At 42.4% G+C, this 22,347-nt stretch overlaps 1 protein-coding gene across 1 annotated transcript; it reads right to left on the minus strand.

The window, feature by feature from the left end:
• Positions 1 to 4,636: 4,636 nt before the first annotated feature.
• On the minus strand, positions 4,637 to 19,415 carry hic2 (hypermethylated in cancer 2). The gene is made up of 2 exons (XM_039803628.1): positions 19,142 to 19,415; positions 4,637 to 7,328 (listed from the first exon to the last, which is right to left on the minus strand). Exon 2 carries the CDS (start codon positions 7,272 to 7,274, stop codon positions 5,547 to 5,549), a length of 1,728 nt encoding a protein of 575 aa, XP_039659562.1. The 5' UTR covers positions 7,275 to 7,328; positions 19,142 to 19,415; the 3' UTR covers positions 4,637 to 5,546.
• Between the last annotated feature and the right edge of the window lie 2,932 nt (positions 19,416 to 22,347).

Consider the following 22,347-nt stretch of genomic DNA (forward strand, 5'->3'; position numbering starts at 1 on the left):
CCATTCCAGAGCCTCTCAGCCTACGGATCCTGATACATTATTGAGAGGATGTTCCTGAAGAAAACAGACCAGAGAGGAAGCTTGATACACCCACTTCATGGGTAGCTCCACTAATCAACTCTTCAAGTACTATTTTTTTTTTTTAGCAGCTAATCATGTCTTTTTATTAATTTAGTGCACATCAAAGTGACACTGTGCCTTTAAAAAACAGATGTACATTAAAGGTTACTTATGAAAATATGCTGCTACAAACTCCATGTCAAAAAGGATATTTTGGTTACAGATGGACGGCAAAAAAAAAAAATGCTGAGATGTAATGGCAAGATAGCACATTTTTGTAAACACTGCAAGTTTTGAGGTAATTTGGCGTTTTGTGTTTCAGTCACTACTGCACAACATTACTGGAGGTACAGTAAATACTGTAAATGCAGCAGAGCTGAGGATAAAGTCGCATGCGCCGTAACAGAGATTACAGAGGGTCAAAGGGCTAAAGCAGGGGGTCAGGTGTATCGGAAATACAGCAAGGGACAATAAAGCTTAGAAATGCTTCCATAGCACTGGAGGCCATTTTAAAACTGGCTTTGGTTTAGTCTGCCGAGGTAAGAAGGAGCATCTCCATAATAACTGGACAGACCAGCCCCTCTACTATACAAAATGCTTGGAGAGGATGGTAATACTAACAACCGTACAACGTATAACAACAATAAAACCAAGAAATGAGATGGAAACGTGAATGCTTAGAGCCGAGTACAGTCTCTGAGTTGCGTTTCCTGCTTTGTATATTCATTTTTAAAGCTTTTGTAACACTGCATAATGATATGATATTTCAACAAACACACAGTAACAATGATGAGGTAAGAAGAGAAAGACAAAGAGTAAACGGTCAGTTAAATGGGAACTGATATGAGAGTGCCCAGGTCTTCCCAGAGGCTTTGAAAAACATACAAAGTGCACTTAGTAAAGCTATCTCACCCAACGTTTCTAAAATCCTCCGATGTAGAACTAATGGACACTAAAAACACATACGTCATGTAAAAGAGAAGGAAGAAGTGGCTTAAGTGGTTTAAGACAAGAAATATAACATCGTCATAAGAACTACCGTTCAGCGGAGAGAAGTGTCGATTATGTGCATGTTTCTGCTGTGTGAAGGAAATTGTTTTTTTTTTTTGTTTTTTTTTTTAAATGGCAGCAGAATGGCAACACCCAGGGAGAGCAAGCTTAAAAAGATACAGTAGCCTCCGTTCCGCACAGGCAGGTAAGTGTCCTGCCTGTGTCCAAAGACACACACAAGGGTTAAAGTTCAACAGCCCTGGTGTGCAGTCATTCAGTGAGAACTCAAGACATCACATGGGCGAACAAAAACACCCATAGCGAATCACATGAAATAAAAACCCTACAGACTGTCAGGCATAACTGAAAGAAGATATTAAATAGACCATAGACCATTTTCTTTGAGTTGGAAAAAATAAAATCAGTTCTCCCACAAAAAGGTCAACTTCACAGATTGTGGTTAATGGCTATGTTTTGTGTCTCATTTTTGATTCTCAGCTTGAAATCCTCAAAACGAAAAAATAAAATAAAAATAAAAAAGGGGGTCCTGCCTCTACCTCCGTCTCACACACTGAGCAAATTCTTTTGCAAAGGTGAGGGCAGGACCAGAAATAAATACATTCATCACTGACAATAGACATTTGATAAAAAGAACACTGTCAATAAGTGTTTGCACCAACTTTGTATGAGGCCCGGCCAGCCAGAGGTTTGTGCTGCTTTTACCCACAGAAAACAGGCAGCTAAAAAAAAGAAGAAATACTTTCAAGACATCATAAAAAGCAGAAAAACAACAATAACATTCACAGTTAAGACTACCAGATAAGCCTGTTTACGTGCATTGAACAAACCAAAGCTACATTGTCCAGATCAGTTTCAAGAACCGCCAGCATAAGAGATGTACCATGTTACTAAAACAACCCAAACCATTCAAGCATCACCCACCCACTCCTACATAGTATGAGACCCAAGCAGCAGAGGTAGTCCTCAAATACATTTGGGTAAACACAGAGACACAAAATAGAGCTAAAGACCCTGACTAACAATGCCTTTTGATTAATACGTCAAGGACGTACTGCCCACCCCCATCGCTGCGGTCCCATCTGAAGAAGGGCCAGAGGGCAGGGGGCGTGGGGTGCAGGGTCACCCCAAAGCCAGCTGGCAGAGAGGGGGGTGCCCCTAAACCACACACCCCTCCCCTGAATTGAATATGCAGCAGTTCACCCCATGTTTGACGCTACGCTTATGTTTTGGCAGCAACCTCTGTGGAAAAGCATCTTTTAAAAAAATACACACAAAATCACCTCTCTGACTGGCCGAGCCTCGACTGAGGTCTGTAAAACTGTAAAAGTTTATGTAAACAATGAGATAAATACATGTTTCTTTTTAGAGCCACACATGGTTCCATAATCATTCAAATGTGCTTTGGTTTAAAAAATAGTTTGTGGATTTGGGTATGAGCTTTTTTTTCTTCTTCTTCTTCTTCTTCTTCGTCTTCTTCTTCTTAGTTCTTTGTACAACTTTGCAACTATTTCTGAACATACTGTGTTACTAACTAAAATGTAGACTTGTTTCGAGCTGCCTCGCCTTTGTCAAGGCTCTTTGTGTTAGTTGAAAAAGTACCCCCGTTTGTCTTAAATATGAAACTAGTGTTTTGCTTTTCCCATGATTAAAATACAGAGAAATCGATACAATACTATGTCTTACAAATGTAGCTGAGAGTCTGCATTCACAGATGCAAAACAATCCCTGAAGTATTTGAATAGTAGTAGTACTAGTAGTAGTAGTAGTAGTAATAATAGTAGTAGTGTGGTCACAGTTGGAGTTCGTAGTTTCTATTCTTCGTTATGTCAAACAAGCAAGCATTCAAATGCAGCTGCAAAGTCTTTTGCAGAGATGGCTAGAGATCTTGATGTACAAAAACACCTTTTGCGTGACAGACATTATGCTGTACTGCAGTAAGTGCTGACAAGTACAATAACGTTTGAAGGCAATGCATTGTGGACTCCCTCTTAAGCTAGAAGAGGTCACAAGCAACAGTGGATCAGGCGATAAATAACATGTTTGTGGTTGGGGAGTAGGGAGTGTGAAAAAGTCATAGATGTACCATGCAATCACTTAACAGCAACTGCTTAACAGCAAGACACCAACATCCAACATAACCAAGTAACAACTCTGGGAGTCCAGGACGCAGGTACCTTAAAACGGTAGTGATGTTTGTGTAACTGTAGCTGCATCCATATGATAACAAACATTTCACAGATCATAACATGAGGACGAAAGAGGAATAAAAAGAAAATCAAGAAGACAGTTAAACCAACATAATAGAGGAATGCCTATACCAAAAACTTGTAGTGAAGGTTCATGCTCCAGAGTAACTGTTAAGAGTAGATACACTGGACAGGTTTCAGTGAAACCCACAGGTAACAGAGGGGCCATTCCCAACTTATGGTTGCTTATGAGGTAAAGCTTTAGAGATTTATAATAATTTAAAATCATCCTGTGATATAATGGAATACAATCAGAAACAAGAAGATGCCGCACAAGACCAATGAGTTGTCCAACTGTCCAGTGCATCTCTGCTTCTCCCTTCTTATTACAAGTTTTCACAAGTCTGGCTCAAAAAACTAACAAGCAACTTCAACTTCACATTAAAATTCTGATTATAATTCCTATCTTTTTTTTCTTTTTCTTTTTTTTGGTCTGAACAGAACACATACAATGTCATCAAGTCCTGTTTTTAAAGTCAGGGAATATAAAGTGATAGGAACTCTGGACACAAACAGAAAGAAACCAAAAACATGTTCAGTGAACACGTTTTTAAACGTTACCATTTTCGTTAGGTGGTAAAGTTTATATTATACCGGCCCACCAATCAGCACAAGCTTTCCTTGCAAACCACAAGAACCTTCCTTAGTCTCAGAGTCATTGGCCAAAACCCCATCAAGAGTGGATTTCTTTGTCTGGACTTAGAATATAAATTCATAATTTGTTTTATACAGCAAAAAGAAATCAAAAGTGAAATAATTTAGTATGCTATATCTCTTAAGTACATCTTTTTAAAAACTTTGGTTATGAACTTGTCTAGCAATGTTAGTTAGCTCTGTTCTCCTCAACATTCATAAGATCTTTGGAACACTATACATCTACACTAACTAAACACTTTTTGCTCAAGGCAGGAAGCTACAGTACACTTTGAGGTGGAGCTACACTGAGCAGGGTGCCCAAAAAGCTATATTCGACAAGTAAAAACAGCTAAAAACAATATTGTGTAAAATCTATGAGCATTAAAAACCTGTGTTGAGAGATGGGCAGGTTAAAGCATTAGGTGAAACGTTACCATAATCTACACACTTTTTACAATTAATTACATAGGAACTTTCAACTAATCAACATAGAGTTCGTAAGAGTAATCAGAGGTAGCGAGGTCACAAGTCTATATAAATAGACTTTTCTTTTTTCTGAGGGGAGGAAGCTATACAGACAAAAAAAATAAACATACCCACTTGAACATAATGTTCAGTCTGAAAGACCCTCTCCTTACCCCCACTAAACTACACCCAACTGCCCCCCCCCCAAATCCCTCCCCTCCACAAGAAAAATCCCAAGACTTTCCAGTTTAAACATTCACTGAAACATTACAAGTTCTTTAAGTAAATCAAGTACCTCAAAAGGGGTTAATCTTTCCAACCAGGATTCACTCCTGGGAGCACTAGCAGGCAAAACCAAAAACAAAGAAAATCCTCTCTAAATTGACTGTGAACAGCTGTAGAGAGGACTTTGCGTATTTGTGGTCTGTAAAACTAAAACTTAATCCAATGTCATCCCACCATTTCTTTCAGGACTTTTAGTTAAAGCTTGGAGATGGTCCCAAACCCAGTTACCCCTCCTCTTACATACAGATCCCCATCACCAATATAGCAAAGTATATAAAGCTGTCAGGGTAAAAATAATCTTTTTGCTGAATTATTGCCAGTATTGTTTGCATGGGTTTTTGGTCAAAATAGCACTGGAGTACAGAGGGGACTCTTAAGTTTATCAGTTTGATGATCAATCTGAAAAACACAAAGACTCAATGCTCAAAGTAGAAGAGAGAAAGGCTGCTGAGGGGTATGCGGTGAGGTTATATTAGTACCACATTCACAATTTACAGACTTGCAATGCAGACCAGAAGTCATGCCACTCTACCATGGCTTTGTGACTTTGGAGAGAGACAGGAGTAATTGTCCCTCTAGAACTCCTGAGAGGTGAGCAGACGTCACTTGATATAAATGATGACATGATCCTTGCATCAACAAGTTCCCACCGTCACCAAGAGCCCACTGTGGCCAACAGCTACATCATTCGCTTAGCCAGGGCGTCGTAAACTGGAATTAGTATGAGGAACTGTGAGTGTCTGCATGTGAATGTGTACATGTGCGTATCTTTGCTGTTGAGATGGAAAGGTAGAGAAATGTATTTTTTTTTCTATTCCCAGAGTTCTTTGGCTTGATGCATTTCTAAGTGGGTGAGGTGTGCATTCTCAGGTGACTGATGAGGTTGCGCTGCTGGGTAAACTTCCCCCCGCATAGCTGGCATTCATACGGCTTCTCTCCAGAGTGAACACGCATGTGCTCTGTCAGACGGTACTGGCGTGTGAAGCGCATGCCACACTCTTCACATGCAAACGGCTTGAGGCCAAGGTGGCTGCGCATGTGGCGTGTCATGGTGCCCCTCTGGGTGAACATTTTGCCACAGATGTTGCAGGGGAAAGGCCTGGTCAGCCAATGGCTCTTTTCATGTTGTCTCAGAGTTGCCGGGTCTTTGTAGCTCTTACTGCAGACTGTACACTTGAACGGACGCGTTTCAGAGCCAAAGCTGGAGGGACCCACGGGGGCAGAGAGGTCCTCTGCCTCCTCCTCATCTTCCTCTTTCACAAAGGTCCCTCCCTCCTCTTTGATGTAGAGCTCATCCTCATTGTGTGTCTCCACATGAGCATTGAGCTGCTCAGAACTGGGGAAACCCTTACCACAGGGAATGCACACATAGAGGTTGTCTCCAAATGCTGGCTCAAAACCTTCCTGCCGGTACACGTAGTTGGCGCTGTGGTGTCCCCCTCCTGTTCCTCCTCCACCTCCTGCACTCTCACCGTCACTTTGCCCACTCTCATCAGTGTGGTCCTGGCCATTCTCTCCCCCTTCTTCCTCATCTTTGCACTGGAAGGACTGGTCAGAGGAGCGGCCATCTTTAGGTCCCACAATCACCCCATTAACCAGGGACCGGTCATGATCTTCAGACTTCAACCCTGACGCCTCTTTCTTGGGCCATTCGTTCTTGCGAGCACCCTGCCGGGATTTCTTCTGGGGCGGGGGGCCATCAGGCTGGTTTTGGGTTTCCTCTGGGGCTTTAGAAGAGGAGTTGAGCTCCATGGTTTCAGAGCCACAGGTGTCCACACCTGGCAGGGTGGTAGAGGAGTCATCCAGTGAGGCACTGTTGGTTGTGGATACTGAGGCAGATTGAGGGGACTCTTGGGAGTTGCTGTGTGGGCTGAGGGCATCCGTGGCTGTGCCCACAGAGGGAGGGCTCTTCTTGGACAGGTCTAGTCCAAGATCTGGTTCCCCAGCACTTCCTCCACTGCTGAGATTACCGTTACTGCTGCCATTCCCTCCATTCCCATTCCTCCCAGAGCTGCCAACAAACATTTCATCGTCTGAGAGCTTGTCCCGAAGGCCTTCATCTGGCTGTGGCTGGTCGGCATCGGAGGGGGTCGGAGGATAGTGGTTTTTGGGGCCAGCAGGGGTAGAAGTGGAAAGGCGCTGGTTGTTGAGGCGTAAGCGGCTGAGGGGACCTGGAGTGGAGGGTTTACCTGGCAGGGCTTTTCCACCACTGCGCTTGAGCTTCTTCCTGCACAGAGCAGCGAGGTCATGGAGCTGGAGGTAGCTGGCTGCGGTTAAGAGGGCACTGAAGTTCCGCTCACTGCTCTGGTCTGACGAGGACAGGAGCTTCCCAGTGTAGATGAAGTCCAGAACTTGTCTAAATACAGAGGGGTTAACCATCTCTGTGTCAAGGTTAATGAGGTTATCGTGGAGGACCAAAGATTTGAAGTAGATGCTGCTTGCAGCCAGGATGTTCTTGTGGGCACGGAAGAGTGCATTCTCCACCACGATGATAACATCACACAGGAAGCCCTTGGCTCTCTGCTGGTTTAGTTGCAGCAGCAGTTGTTTGGCATGATTTGGCAGTTCCATTTCCACCTTCCTTCTTTCCTTCTCTCTCTCTTCCTACACGAGCACCACCTGAAGCTGCAAAAAGAAAAGAAAACGTGATTAGTTTCACATTTAAGACAGTTAGACTGGTACCATGATCAATGACAGGCTGTTCCATTCAGTGTGTAAGCTAGAGTAAAGAAATGAAAGAAGAGTAGAGGTCTTTAACAGAGCGCACAAAATATTTTCATACTTAAGGAACACGCCGACTTATTGGGAATTTAGCTTATTCACCGTAACCCCCAGAAGAGAAAGTCGATAATCTCTTTCTCAGTGTTGAACGCTGTCTGATCGGCTCCAGCATTAGCTTAGCCTAGCACAGATCCTGTAGGTAACTGGTTCCCAACTAGCCTACTGCTCCGAATTAGAAAAGTGACAAAATAACGCCAACATAGCTTCTTGTTTACATGTTGTGATTTAGTCTGACAGCGTGTGCAAAAGTCAGCGTAACATAAGCACAGCCATCTTCTAACTGTAAACAAACCGGGAACTATATTCTCAGACAGGCTTGCTGCGCAGCTATATCACCCTAACGCTATATATGTGCCTGAGAATATAGTTCCCGGTTTGTTTACGGTTAGAAGATGGCTGAGCCTCATGTTACGTTGTTTTGTTAACGCTAGACTTCTACAAATCACAACATGTAAATATGAACATGTTGGCGTTATTTAGTCACTTATTTGGAGCAGTAGGATTACTGGAACCATTCACCTGCCTGTTCTGTTATGGGCTGATGCCGCTGGAGCCGTCAGACAGCTTTACAGCACGCACGGAGATGAGAAGGGTATGTATGGACTTGTCTTACTCTGGGGGTTACGGTGAATAAGCTAAATTCCCAATAAGTCGGCGTGTTCCTTTAAATTGGCAATGAGAAAAAGCCCAAAAATGTTGACCTGGCAATGTGTTAGCTAGTTGTACCAACAGAGCTCGCATTGTTAGAAAACAGTGTGTTTTTGTGCAAGCTTGGTTTAATTTCTAGTTTATTACAGGATTAAAATGTAATATAGACTGAAAAAAAAAAAAACACGGTGCTTGCATGTCTGACACATCTAACAATTAAATTGCATGTGTTATGACTGTACAGTCACTACGTTTACAAGCAGCCAATAACCCGTTCAAAACCGGAATATTAGTAATAACCCGGTCGCGCACGGCCATGTAAACACCGGCAAAAACACGAATATGCTCATATTCCTGTTTTTAAAAACCCGAAAATGATCCCTGGTTTACCCATTTTCTAACCCGAAATTTTGGTCATGTAAACCCGTATCGGCATATCCCCATCAAAAGGAACATTGATTTGTGTTCTGCGCATGTTCTATTCGCAAGGAGTCTTGGTCTTTTGAGTAGAGGAACTTCTTGTATGCGCCAGAAAACCTGCGCGCAGTATACCAGAAGTAAACAAGAAGTAGAGGTAAACATGGCGAGACGCAGCACAGCACCACACTTTTGGAGCGAGGAGGAAACCAATTTCTTCATTAGTTGGTGAAAACCATGAATATAATGTCTTTTGTTGACGGCAGAAAGTACCGAGATAGTGAGATTTATAAGAAGGTGACCGAAAGGTTACGCGAAGCAGGGTTTGTCCCTATGTCCAGACGCTAACCGTGCGTCGCCGTTTACATCGGGATATTGCCAATTGATTACAAATTCCATGTATACAGGAGTAACTCTCTCTGCTCACGCATGTAAACGGGTTATTCCGAATGTTTCAGAAACCCGAATAGTGACCTTAATCCGACCATAACCCGAAAATTGACAGCTTGTAAACGTAGTCAGTGAGTACATCAAGCTAAGCTTTTAGCTCTCACAAGGAAAGTAGCAAACTGTTAGCACAGCATGCCACATTATCACACTGGAACCCTTTCCTTCCGCTCAACTTCCTTTTTAAACAAATTGCAACCCTACATGGATCAAGTTCTGATGCACATTGCCACTGTTCTGGCACAAAAGCCAAAGGGGCGGAGAAGAAGAAAGTGTAAAGTAACCATTTTCCTAAGGTGCCTCCCATCAGCTTCTCTTCCCCATCTCCGTGGAGTAACTAGTTTCGATGGGGTGCCCTCTTTGGAAACTAGGCGGCTCGCTCTAGCCTCCATTAGGTCATGGTAATGTCAGCCTTGCCCCATTGTCTGGGGGTGGGGGTCGGTGCCACAGCAGGGCTGGGGGGAGGGATTAGGTGACACCTGAGCAGGTAAACTAAACTACAGAGGAGCTAGGGCAGAGGAGGGGGTTGGGGGTTTAAAGACAAGGACAGCAACACCTGATCCTCCAGAGAGGCCCTCATTTAAAGAATTAGGACAGAATCTCATTTACTGTTAAACTACATAGTTATGACCGTTTACATACGTACCACAGTGCTCTACTTCTAGTCTGACACTGAACAAACAAATTTTGTGAAAGAAATGTACTGCAATAGATGCATAGAGTCTATGGACAGCACAGGTGTGATGTAACAGTAGTAGTGTGCTTTAGTTAAAGCACCAGGGTGTGTCATTGACTCATGTTTAGCATGTTCTTAAAGCCCTAGGCATGCTGGGATAATAGACACACATCTTTAATGCCACTGATCAGAGCAGGGTGTATACTGTATTAAAGGAGATTACACAGTAATGCAGAGAAATGCTTAACTCGAGCCGTAAATACATGTGAAAATGTGCCATTTCCACCCAGTGCAAACTTAGAGATTTACTGAAAATCATGTTTCATAATACGCAGCAGGAAAGAAGGGAGTGGTTCCTCAACTCAGCTAGAGCTACAGAAGCAAGGACTCACTGAGTGACTGATTTAAGTCATAGGTTCACAGGAAGAATAGTGTGTGTTCAAGACAGCAAATACATAGCTGATTAGGGACAGGTTGCTTACATTTAATGTAGCTGCAATGACTCTGTAACAGATGTACTATGTGTTACGACTTACTTTTAAAAACTATCCTGGAGCGCACCATTCAGCCGTTACAACGAGCCGTCATTGTAATTATAATCCACCCAGAGGTTAGTATGGCAATCCATCAAGGAAAGTTATTTTTGGATACTTTTGAAAAATAATAAAAGCGATAATTCTGTTTGATGCAGGGCTTACGTTAGCCGGAAGATTTGACAGATTAAAGGAACACTACGGCCGATCGACCGGAACTTTAAGTAGTCTAATTTGAGCCCGTTGCAACCGGTAACAGCAACATTCAGTTTACTTTATTAAAGTTTGACAGGGTACAGCAGCATAAAAAATACAGAGCATAAAAACTGGCCTGTTATTGCATATGCACTACAGAAATCTTTTCTACAAAAACAATAGGCCAGTCTTCTATTCATATACTTTACAGTTCATCTTTTCTCTTCAAGCCCTTATCATTGCATAATCTATACGCTTGGCTCTGTATATTATTTATCAAAAATATTGGCCGTCAAAAGAAGTCTTACATAAATTCCGGTTTGAGACACCTATGCCAGCTATACAAACAACGGTTTACTGCTTTTACCTCTCTCATGTCTCTCAAAGTAGGAAGTAGTATTAATTCCCAAATATTTATTCAATAATTAGGGGTCAAAAAAAATATACTGCACATATAGGACTTCAGCTTTCAGTTTATAAACGGTACATGACTAATCTCTGTTCTCGGTTCACTAGCGAGCTGAACTGAGCGTTCAGACGTAGTTCGGTTCGATTCAGTGAGTGGGACTACTACAGTCTGAGCTCTGGTCAAGCACTGAACAATTCAATGAACGCATATTTTGAAAAAAATCTTTTTCGTGAACTGATCATAGTGATTCAGTACACTGAAAAGACAGAGTTTTCCCATCACTAATCATTAGTCTCAGGTACAGGTCTGGGCTTGCCTCCTCTGCTTTGACACTTCTACTCATGGTCTTCTTCTTCCCCTCCCCCGTCTTTCCTCTTCCTCTCCTCCTTTCTCTCTATCCTCCCAACCTCACCAGCCTCTCACCGGGCATGAAGATACACCACAGAAACAGTTCGCTGTCCCCAATGTGAATTATAATGAGCTATTCTGGAATGCATAACCTAGATCTGTAGTTAATCGCAGAATGTGCTACAGGGATGTGCGACACTCAGCCCTGCAGGCGGTAATGGAGAAGAGGGCTGCTAGAGAAAGAAAGGCCTCTGCTAGGATGCCAGCCAGGAAGCCATATATCAGTCAAGTCTCTCTCTTAGCAGACACACACACACCTCTGCATGCTTTATGGGGGGGATTCAAGAGGTTTTTCCAGCAGGCCGACAAAAAAAGGGGGCTGGGCTCAGAGTAGAAAAAAAAAAAAAAAAAAAGTCCTTCCCCAACCCCTCCTCTTCTCATCCCTCTTTCTCTCTCTCCTCCCCCCATCACCCACACAGCTACCCTCTCCCCCTGGCCCCTCCAGTACGGTGCTGTGCCGGCTGGATTCCAGGGAGCTGCTAATGGATTACGGCTGATCTATATGCAGCAAGGGTGGGACACATGTAGGCACAGCTCCCCTTCCAATAGTGCTGCCCAGGAAAGCAAGCTTAATACCACAGAAGACAGATAGGCCTGCACCATCATGGCAGCTCCATCTGTGACTGCCTGGCGCTCCTTGCAGTTAGTAGAAACATTTTACAATACCATTTCTAGACTGTTGTTCTGTTACAGCATCGCAGCCTCACAGTTATGGTGTGTTAGGGATGGACAAACCATTAGAAAGATAACCCTACTAGAACAGCTAGCACGATGTTTCCAGTATGCAGGATGACCAGTTCATATGTATAATGTTAAGTAGCAGGCGAACAGCATTTCCTGCAGGGTTGGATCCCTGTATTTTCTAGGCCCTCTGCAAAGGCTGGCAAAGAGATTGAGAAGTGGCAAGATAGCTGGTCAGGAGGGCTGTGAGAAACAATACTTGGTCTGACCAAATATGGCACCACATACCAACCAAAGACAGCTCTGGGCTCAGACTGCAGACCAGGGTAGACTTTGCCCTTCAAGCACAGGCACGGATCAGCTTACCTTGCCTGCAGTATTAACCTTTTTGTTGACTGTGCCCCGATCATGGAAAAGAAAAAAGAAAAAAAAAGGCCGGTGATAGGGTCTTTTCTGTAGCGGCTCCTCGGCTCTGGAATAGCCTGCCAGAGGCCATTAGACAGGCTGATTCTGTTGATAATTTTAAGATGCTGGCTTTTAATTTTTAATTGTGATTACCGGTAATCCGTGTTCTTTCCTTCTATTTTATGTATGTATGTGTATATATAATCTGTTTATGCGATTTCATGAGTTTCAACTTGTTTCTTAACTTGTCATATTACCACTATATCTATGTATACATGTGTGCTTTATGCTGGCATATGTTTTGTCTTTGTAAAGCACTTTGGTGCAAACATGTTTGCTTTTAAAGGGCTATATAAATTAAATGAAAATAAACTTTTAAAAAAATTACTGTGGCTTAATGATAGTGGGGGAAACCTCACTTTAAAAACACAGCACCCTACTGCTTAGCTTCAACCTTGACTTTTTCCAGGATCCTGCTGAAGAGGAGATGAGCAGGCAGGGATGTTTACACAGATTTGACAGACACGATCAGGATAACGCATCCGTGTGTTGGTCCGGGAGGAACTGAAAACTAGTGAGCGTCAAAGTGCCCCCAGCAGTGAATTAATGCGAGTTAGAGTCTCCTCTAAATGAACAGGTTACACCAGCGATCTGGATGATCTGGTTTTATTTAATTTACTGGTGCCTGTCATTGCATCCTTTTTGCAAGGAGTTTATGGATTAAACAGTGAGCTAGTAAACCTTTCAGAGTCAGTGTTCATGGAGCGATGGTGACTGAGAGAGCAGTGGGCTGTGGCACTAATCTCCTGAACAGAGGGTAGAGAGCCAGGAGAGAGGGCAGAGGTGAGGCAAAGTCCTGTGGCGCAATAACAAAACACACCCTACTACTGTGAAAGGTCATCTGCTAAACAACTAATAGAAAACAAGGCTAAGGCTTTTATTTTTATTTTTAAATCATACATAGCAGGGTTATCTTTCAAAGTGATTCTTTTGAACAATATACAGTAATGACTTTGTAAAACTGTGTAGATGGTCACATAATACAGAAGATGGACAGAACAGACAGATGTGCAGGTAAGACTGTTTGAAGCCGACAGGGAAAGAGAGTCATCATGTACACAAGCAAAAGGCTTCCCTGAGTACGTACACACACAAACACACACACACACACACACACACACACACACAGTGGGCAGAGGGAGTGGGGGAGGGGTTAGGGGGGATGGTACAAAGCCAGTTTGAAATACAAAACAGAGCAACCACCTCTGAGCCATTTCAACATGGCTGACGCTGCTGCATGGGTAAGGTTGATCCATGCAGAACTCGTGGGTACTGTAATTTTCTGAGTTTCAGTTCTCTCATGAGTGAAAGGACGGCTCACAATACAATGAGAAGATTAAACAGAGCAGCTGTGCTTTTCGGCTACCCAGCTATCCTTTCCACCTGTGTGATATCTGCTGCATCAGAGGAAAATAAACCATCTCTCATGATTTAATCATGATTTCAGCTTTAAGAAACATTCGAGAAACTTTGGTCCACAGCTAATGGGTTTAAATGCACACACAACAACGGTGCAAATCAGGTCAAGGCAGGAAATTGGAGAATGTGTTTACATGCATCGCAGTAACCTGTAAAACCTGCAGTTACATGCAGATGGTCAGTAAGTAATTCTACCCCTTGGATATGTTTTGAATGCAGTCACATAGAAGTGTATTAATGAGGATTGCTTTTTTTTTAAACTTTTCTTTTTTTGGAGAATTTGGTTTGGGCATACTGTGTGCATAATTTATAAACTACTGTTCAACCGTGGAAACTGGCCTGCTTATTTCAGTTTTAATCAGAGATTGGATTGGTTACATGTACTTCTAATTTGAATGAGGTTTCCTTTCATCCCACCACACTGCTGTAACAGCAATACTTTCCCTGTCTGTAGTCTTTGTCATTCACATGCACAAAAGTTAAAACCCCTGTAGAAACCCTGTTAGGTGTATACATGGCATAGCAAAAAAGCTTAATCCAGAACTAACTAAACTAATGAAATAACATTCTAAACAAGCCATAGAGTCTTGGATTTCATTTTCTAAACTAGATACAGTGATGATCTAGTGCAGTACTGTGGTGCCAAGGATAGCAGAATATTCAGGGTTTGTGTTCCAACCAGAGACTACAGAGTGTGAAATAAAAAGTGAAATCACCAGCTGTGGTCTTTGCTTGGTATAATAACCTGCCTATACTTGTTTATCCATGGCAAATGGTTGAATAGCTCTGATGCACAGCATCTGCTGGAATTCTGGACACTGATCTAATTCTTGTTATAATCTCTTCAGAAAAGCTGCAGGGGAGACGTCCTGCTGTACAAAAGCTCACAAACATTAAGACAAGGAGGAACGACTGATCTGCCTTGTCTTAGAGACATGAATTTCTGCAGAATTGTTGGCTATAAATGCTTGTGAAAAGGTGAATGACCCTAGTACTGCATGGCTGAAAGAGGAATAACTTGAATTACAGTGTCCCTACCGCAGTCTGGGTAGAACCCTTCCAATTAAGACCCATTTTCTGTCAGGCAGTTCAGCCATGTTACAGACAAACAAGTCCTGCCCAGGGTGCAGTGGAATGAAAGGAGCCCCATCCATTTCATCACAGGAGGGGGCCAAAGGTTGCTGCGTACCCCATATGTACCAGTGCAGTGCAGCAAGGGAAGAAAAGCAGAGACTCTCTCTCACACACATACACACAAACGCATGAATCACCTTACATGTCCACAACTCAACCTGTAATCAAACCCATGGATCCATATCTGTGTGAATTCATGCATTGTCTAAAAATGCCTGTCTAAATAACACCTTTTGCATTTCAGGATTTTCTTGCAGCATGGCATTAGCACTGGTGAAAAGAAGAAAATAATCCTGGAGATTTGTGCATGTCATCCACAGGTAATACTAAACGCTAAAGTCTCTCTCTCTCTCTCTCTCTCTCTCTCTCTCTCTCTCTCTCTCTCTCTCTCTCTCTCTCTCTCTCTCTCTCTCTCTCTCTCTCTCTCTCTCTATTTATCGGCACGGGACAATTTAATGTCATAATTAAATAGGTACAATCAATTACAAAGACTAGACAGCTAGACAGGGCATAATGCCAGATTTAAGGCTGGCTACAGGTATGGGAGTATCTGCAGGCAGAAGTCAGTCATGACTATACAGCTGAAAATACAATGTAGAAGACAAATGTTCTGTAACATTAAAATGTTTATTTTCTGGAACAGTTTTGTTGGATTAATAGTGCTTTAGGGGATTTCCCTAATGACTGAATAAATTTTTTTTTAACTCAACCTAAGTAGGACCTAAGCAGAACAGCAAAGAGTTACTACTACTTTCTCTCTCTCTCTACAGGTTTATATATGTGTGCATCTTTGTTCCGTGTCCCCCATGCTGCATTGTATTTTGTGCCTCTGTTGCTGCATCCAAAGTACACCCTGTAGTACTTGTATAAATACAGAAATGAACACTGAGACTTTCACTGAGGCTACCAGCAACTGGCACCCACACATTCTGTATCCAACTGTGTACCTTTGCCAACTGTGAAGTAATCATCCACTTTACTAACAAGTGAACATATGATTGGTATGACAAAGTGACCTCTGTCTTGAGAGAATTAACTTTGTTGATGAGATAACCCCCACCCCCCACCCAACCCGCCCCATAAAAAGCAGCAGACCCACATGACCTGGAGCCTAACGTGTTGGCTAAGGGCAGAGGGCATGTTGGGTAAGGAGAGATCCTGTATGGGCCAAGGTTTTACAGAGCTGCTTCCTCCTCCTCCTCCTCCTCCTCCTCCTCCTCCCTTTAAACACTGCATAACCTTCTGGCTATCAGCACTACATTCCACAGACTGTTTCTTCTTCTTAAAGAACAACAACCCTGCCCTGAGGTGCTTTAGCCACTGCACGAACCACACTGCCCTCGAACAGGCAGCACAGAACAGAACAGACGGATCCGTATAGATACGACAGCCTAGCACAATCTATAAGTCCTTGCCTAACATGTCAGCAGAACATACAGTCTAAGTACCCTTACTGCATTGTGCTGCCCACACATACCACTGTAAGCCATGTTCACAATGTACACAGGATACTGTGTGTGTAGAGAAGGGAAGGGACAAGTAGGGTGAGGCAAGACCAACCGACCGATCATGAGGATCATGAGGCACACACACACACACAAGGGCCTCAAATTACCCTCCAGGCCCCCCTTTGTAGTCCATAGTAATCAATGAAACAAGTCACACTGATCAGTTGACTTGACTTGGTCATTTTAAATGGCCAAAATTAACTTTTTTTGATAGTTATTACTAGATGGACCTAATTGTAATGTAAATTTGACAACAGTATGTAGATGGTTAGGCTGGTGATAAAATAATAAGTACAATGGTTGCTTTTATTAAACTTTTTGGTCAATATTTCATCTAATTTAGGTTAGGTATTTCTGTAGAGATACCAGTTTTGCTACTTATCTGCCGCAAAGCCTAAAAAAACCATTTTCAGCGTAATATAATTGACCCCAGCTCTTTAAAATGCAATACGGTATTGTCACTCACAGAGGTTCATAATTTCTGAATTCCTGGGAAAAGTACCGTCTTTAAAATAATGGGATCACATGAGCTAAACATAGAGTCTTCAAAGCTAATGCTGTTACAGATGCAGCATTGTCATCATCAAACACTTAAGGCAGTTAGAGCCAGGAGCCATATTCCAGCTTTACAAGCCTCACTAAATTAGATTATGTGTATAAAGTTTAAAATGTATTTGGATGGGGTCGGGTTGGGTCAGTGGGTAGAGCAGGCGCACATATATTTAGAGGTGTATGCCTTGATGCAGAGGTCCAAGTTTCAACTCCGACATTTCCCCCTCTCTCTACCCTTTCTCACCAGTCCTGTCCATTAAAGTCGTCAAGCCTTCAAAAATATTTTTAAATGTATTGTTGAAAAGCACAATTCAGCTAATTGGTAGACCAAATGTTAGGCTAACAGACTCCAACTGCACTTCTAGGTGGGTGTAACCTGCCAAAATATAGTCCTATAGTCTTCATATTATACAGCACCCTGCAACCGTGAACAGGATAACAAGGTGTGAAAAATATGGATTTATCTTCATATTACCCTAAAGTTGTGACAAACTTTACCAAGACAAGGGTCTAGAAATATGTAGAACAGTGACACTTTAAAATATCTTAACAAAATGCCTACTTAAAAACTGCCCTGGATGTAGCCAATCTAAAGAATAAACAGTTCACTTTGTGTGATTAAGCTACAAACGAGACGCTAAACCTTTTTGCCATGCATGACGAGAACAAATACAGGAAAATAGACAGACATAACTGATATTGGACAACTGAGGGCCTCTGGCTATTGCTAGGACAACAATTACTCAAGCATCAAGAATGACAAATGTATTACAAAAATGACTTTAAGAGAGTTATCAGTCAGTCTTATCAGACATTCCTCAATTGTTCTTAGTTGATACTAAACAAAGTAAGAGACATATATAGTGGAAATATTTTTTGCAGAACTAAACATTTAGTTATACAAAGCAGCAGCCAGTCAAGGGAACCCACATTGCTGTCATTCCTGTGCCTTATTATCTCTATGCCCCTTGGTACTTTAACAACACTAATCACCTGAGAAGCCAAGCTGCATTTGCACCTGAACACTGAGCACACACATTGTTTTATTAGCTACCAAGTGATTTGTTGTTGTCCTGAATTAGAGTTTAATAATCAAATATTCAACACACCGATGTGGCTTTTTTTTTTTTGCTTTATCAGAATAATTATTAACAACCGGAAATCAATATCATGCAACGCTGTTTCTATAAAGCGGTTTTGGGTCACAATGTAGCCTAATGTTACACACACTGTAGCTGACCACAAAGATGGTCGGTGTATAACAGTGGCCCACCTATAGGCTACACAGATATACAATCCCCTGCATCGACACAATTCACGTTTATTGTTAATACAATGTTTAAACCCGAATGAGTCTACATTGTACTGGGTAGCTTATATGTGGAAGTAAGTCCTGTTAGATCATTGTTTAATTAGCCGTACCTAAGAACTAGGTGGCTTAACCTACATCTAAACAATACAGGTGACACTATATCGGCTGTAACATCTCTATGATTATAAGGATTATTGCGCAAAATACCGTGCGTAAAATCCGCAGAATCAATTCGGTAGCCTATCTTTTTACACATTAGGTGCAAGTTACAGTTATTTGAAGAAAAACAAAAACCTCAGTGTTATGATTACACGAGAGAGATCGATTTATGAAACATTCAGCTCATTACCCTTAATTTTAGTAAACAATTCATTGAACATACTGGATTATAAAAAACAGAGAAAACGAGGTAAAGTGTGGAAAACATATGTGTGAAGCGCTGCGACGAGCCGTTTGTAGATTCATTCTGTCGCCTGTGCTCTGCCAGCCTGGTGAATTGGTACACACTCGTCCCGTGGGGCATCGCTTATAAGCACACGACGCCAAAATAAACGCCACAACATTTGCAAACCATTTATCTGCGGTTTCGAGTAGGAGCCGCGATCAACTAAAACCAATAATGTGGGATTTTTCGGCTTGCCAAGCAGGCTGGTAGAGCCAGAATAGGCACCAGCGGAGCCCCTTTTTGTTGGCACGCCGTGAAAAAAAAAAAAAAAAACACCACCGTAACGCCGAAAACCCTTGCGATCCTTGCAGCAGCTGGGAGAAAAACGATCCGATCAAAACAGACACGAAATCAGCACCGTTGCGCATTTACATTCCACCTTAAAGAGAACAAAAATCTTTTAAATACCTTATTACATCGGTAGTATCGTTCTCAAGCGTTCTTTACCATCCTCTTGCACATCTCACAGCCTTCGGGACGCCATGTTGCAAGCTTATGACGTTAGGCTTCCTCACCCCTGACCCACATTTGAATAGAAACCAGCCCAGAGTGCAGCAGAGAAAACATCCCACTGTGGGAGGGTCTGGCCACTTTCTCAGCCCAGGACCCCTGGCAACTTTACCTGCAAGATGGCAGAGAGAGAGAGAAAGACAGAGGGAGGGATATGTTCACACTGTGGTTTAGGCCTTCTTCTCCCAGCAGCACGACTCAGCCATGGTCCTATACTGCTGAATGCAGGTCTACGCTGCAAAAAATGTCTGACTTGACAAGTTACTTTGTGTAATGTATACCCGTTTCTCTGATTAAAAAAAAGAATGAAACAAATCAATTTTTTGTAATGAAAGGGTGGGAGCGAAACCCGCATATTTCGAATGTAGTTTCACCTAAATACAATTAAAAAAAAGTGTCACTAGGCCATGAATGGAAATAAAGTGGCAACGCGGATCACGATAGGTTTCCATTTTATGTTAGAAATTGTTCTAATTAAGTTTGTATGGCAAACAATTAAATTATCTTTATAAATTTATAAAAAGCTCGTTCCACGGATGCAGATGAAGTTATTTGATATTTTGTTTGCAGTGTACACTATGTTTCTATGCAAGCTCAAGGATCTTCACTTGTAAACTATGCAGTTTCAATATGCAATTATTTAATGCGCATGTTGCAATCACCATAGACAGCTGCATCAACTCTGCTAATTCTGAAATCAGTTAGTTGGACTTAAGATAATAATTGCAACTGGAGACTTCAAATTTGAGTTCAAAGCCATATAACAGATCTCAAGATGATTGATTGTCGGATGATTTACAGCCGAGAGAGAGAGAGAGAGAGAGAGAGAGAGAGAGAGAGAGAGAGAGAGAGAGAGAGAAATGGTTCTGGTTCAAAAATTGGGCACCAGATGTGAGGAAGTGTGACGATCTGTTGGCTCCTCCTCTTTGCCAGAGGACCCAGGTCAGCCAAGAGCCAATAAAAAACAGGATACATGGTGGGTTTCACCTACATGGCATTTATTGGACCTCTATCAGTAAGATTACTTTGATGCCTGGCTGCAGCTATTCATGAATATTTTTGCCCATCGCCTGCAAGTTGTTGAGTGACATACTGATCCAGATAGTGTATCAGTTTAATATTTCATGCTTTATGCTTATGCAGCTTCTAAATACTCCACGTATCGAAGTTATGGCGCTGTGCCAAAGTGCTCTTCTGACACGCTGTGGTTGCCGCGGAAAGTGCATCCTCTGCGAGGATACACTGAGTTGCATTTATCAAGGTGCTTTAGACTGAGCCACATGTGTTTCTCTATTATCAGCTCGCCCTATAGCTGAGGATCCTTCACGAAAAACAAGACTGGCTATAAGGCCAACATGTCATAACCCTCATAAGGATATATATCAAATGGCAAGTTCTGTATTCTTCACTGAATATCTTATCACCTAATGCTAGGAGACAGATGTATACACAAATGTATATATCTTAACTATCCACCTTATTTGAAACAATACCTAACACCTTACTAAACAATTTATAGTTTAAAGGGGTGATAGAATGCAAAACTGATTTTACCTTGTCATAGTTGAATAATGACAGTTTAGTGGGTAACTAGGACATACATAGAACCTCTAAATCCCATTGACACCTCTTTTCTCTGCAAATCTCACTATTTGAAACTGCCTCTGAAAACGGGCGAATCTCAACGAGCCCCATAGTTGACGTCAACTATTGCGGCTCCTCCTCATTTGGCTCTAGTCTGTGTTTGTCACGCCCCAACATTTGCATAGGCTACACAACTGACCTGAGATCAGTTAGTCTTCTGAATCTAGGTCGTGCAGATCTCAGAAATTGCATACATTGTTCATATGCTATTTTACCATTAAATTCACTTCTGAGACTTTTTTATGCGACAAATCAACTATGTAGAGGTCAAATATGGGCCGTTTTACGAAAATGTATGTCTAATTGCAAATTTTGTCAGACTGTGTCGGACTTCAGAGGCCGGTGCTGCCTGTGTAGCTGCCTCGCCGCCTGGCCTGCCTTCCTTCACAGACCCCGGCCTGCTGTGAGCTCGATTGAGCTCCGTTACGGCTGGCAGCCCACGGCACTTCATACCCGTGCAAAGTCACCGTTTTGGGCTAATGAACTACGAAACTTGAAATCGGACACCGTTGATAGCTTAATAAAACATTTATTTCGATGTTGTGTAAGTAGCGTGACGAAATTCAAACTGTAAATATACTCGAATTACGACCAAAAATGAAGCTAACTAGCCGCAATCTGTACACATAGGATTGAAGGGACAGTCGCAGTTAACGAAACCCTTACAGCTCAAAAATATTCATTAACTTGGCATCAGACACCGTTGTTAGCTTTATAAAACATTTAGTTCGATGTTGTATAAGTGGCGTGACGAAATTCAAACTGTAAATATACTCAAATTACGACCAAAAATGAAGCTAACTAGCCGCAATCTGTACACATAGGATTGAAGGGACAGTCGCAGTTAACGAAACCCTTACAGCTCACAAATATTCATTAACTTGAAATCGGACACCGTTGTTAGCTTTATAAAACATAATAGTTATATGTTGTATAGCTAATGGCGTGACATGTGTGTAACATGTGGTAAGAGATTGCTGGTGTAACAAGCTCGCTGACCGCGCTCTCACACACGGGCCATTTAGCTAGCAGGAAGAGAGGAGATGCAGCGCCCGGGGGCTCTGTCAGGGCAGCGGCGTTTGGTAGCTAGTCCATTAGCCCAAACGGTGACTTTGCCGTGTATGAGGTGCTGTGGGCTGCAGCACGTTGCCGGAGCTCAATCGAGCTCACAGCAGGCCGGGGTCTGTGGAGGAAGGCAGGCCAGGCGGCGAGCCAGCAACACAGGCAGCTGAACTCCGACACACAGTTTTACCAAATTTGCAATTTCGTAAAACGGCCCATATTTGAGCTTTATATAGTTGATTTCTCGCCTAAAAAAGTCTCAGAAGTGAATTTGGTAAGGAAACATTGCAGTGTCTGGAATATGAGATTCTGTCACGTTTCTAATGTGTGTGTATTGGGGATTCGCTCAACCAATCAGCACGCGACCTCTAATGCGTGTGTATGGCGATTCGCTCAAC

The sequence above is a fragment of the Perca fluviatilis genome, chromosome 6 (genome assembly GCF_010015445.1).
Source record: "Perca fluviatilis chromosome 6, GENO_Pfluv_1.0, whole genome shotgun sequence".
Classification (NCBI taxonomy): domain Eukaryota; kingdom Metazoa; phylum Chordata; class Actinopteri; order Perciformes; family Percidae; genus Perca; species Perca fluviatilis.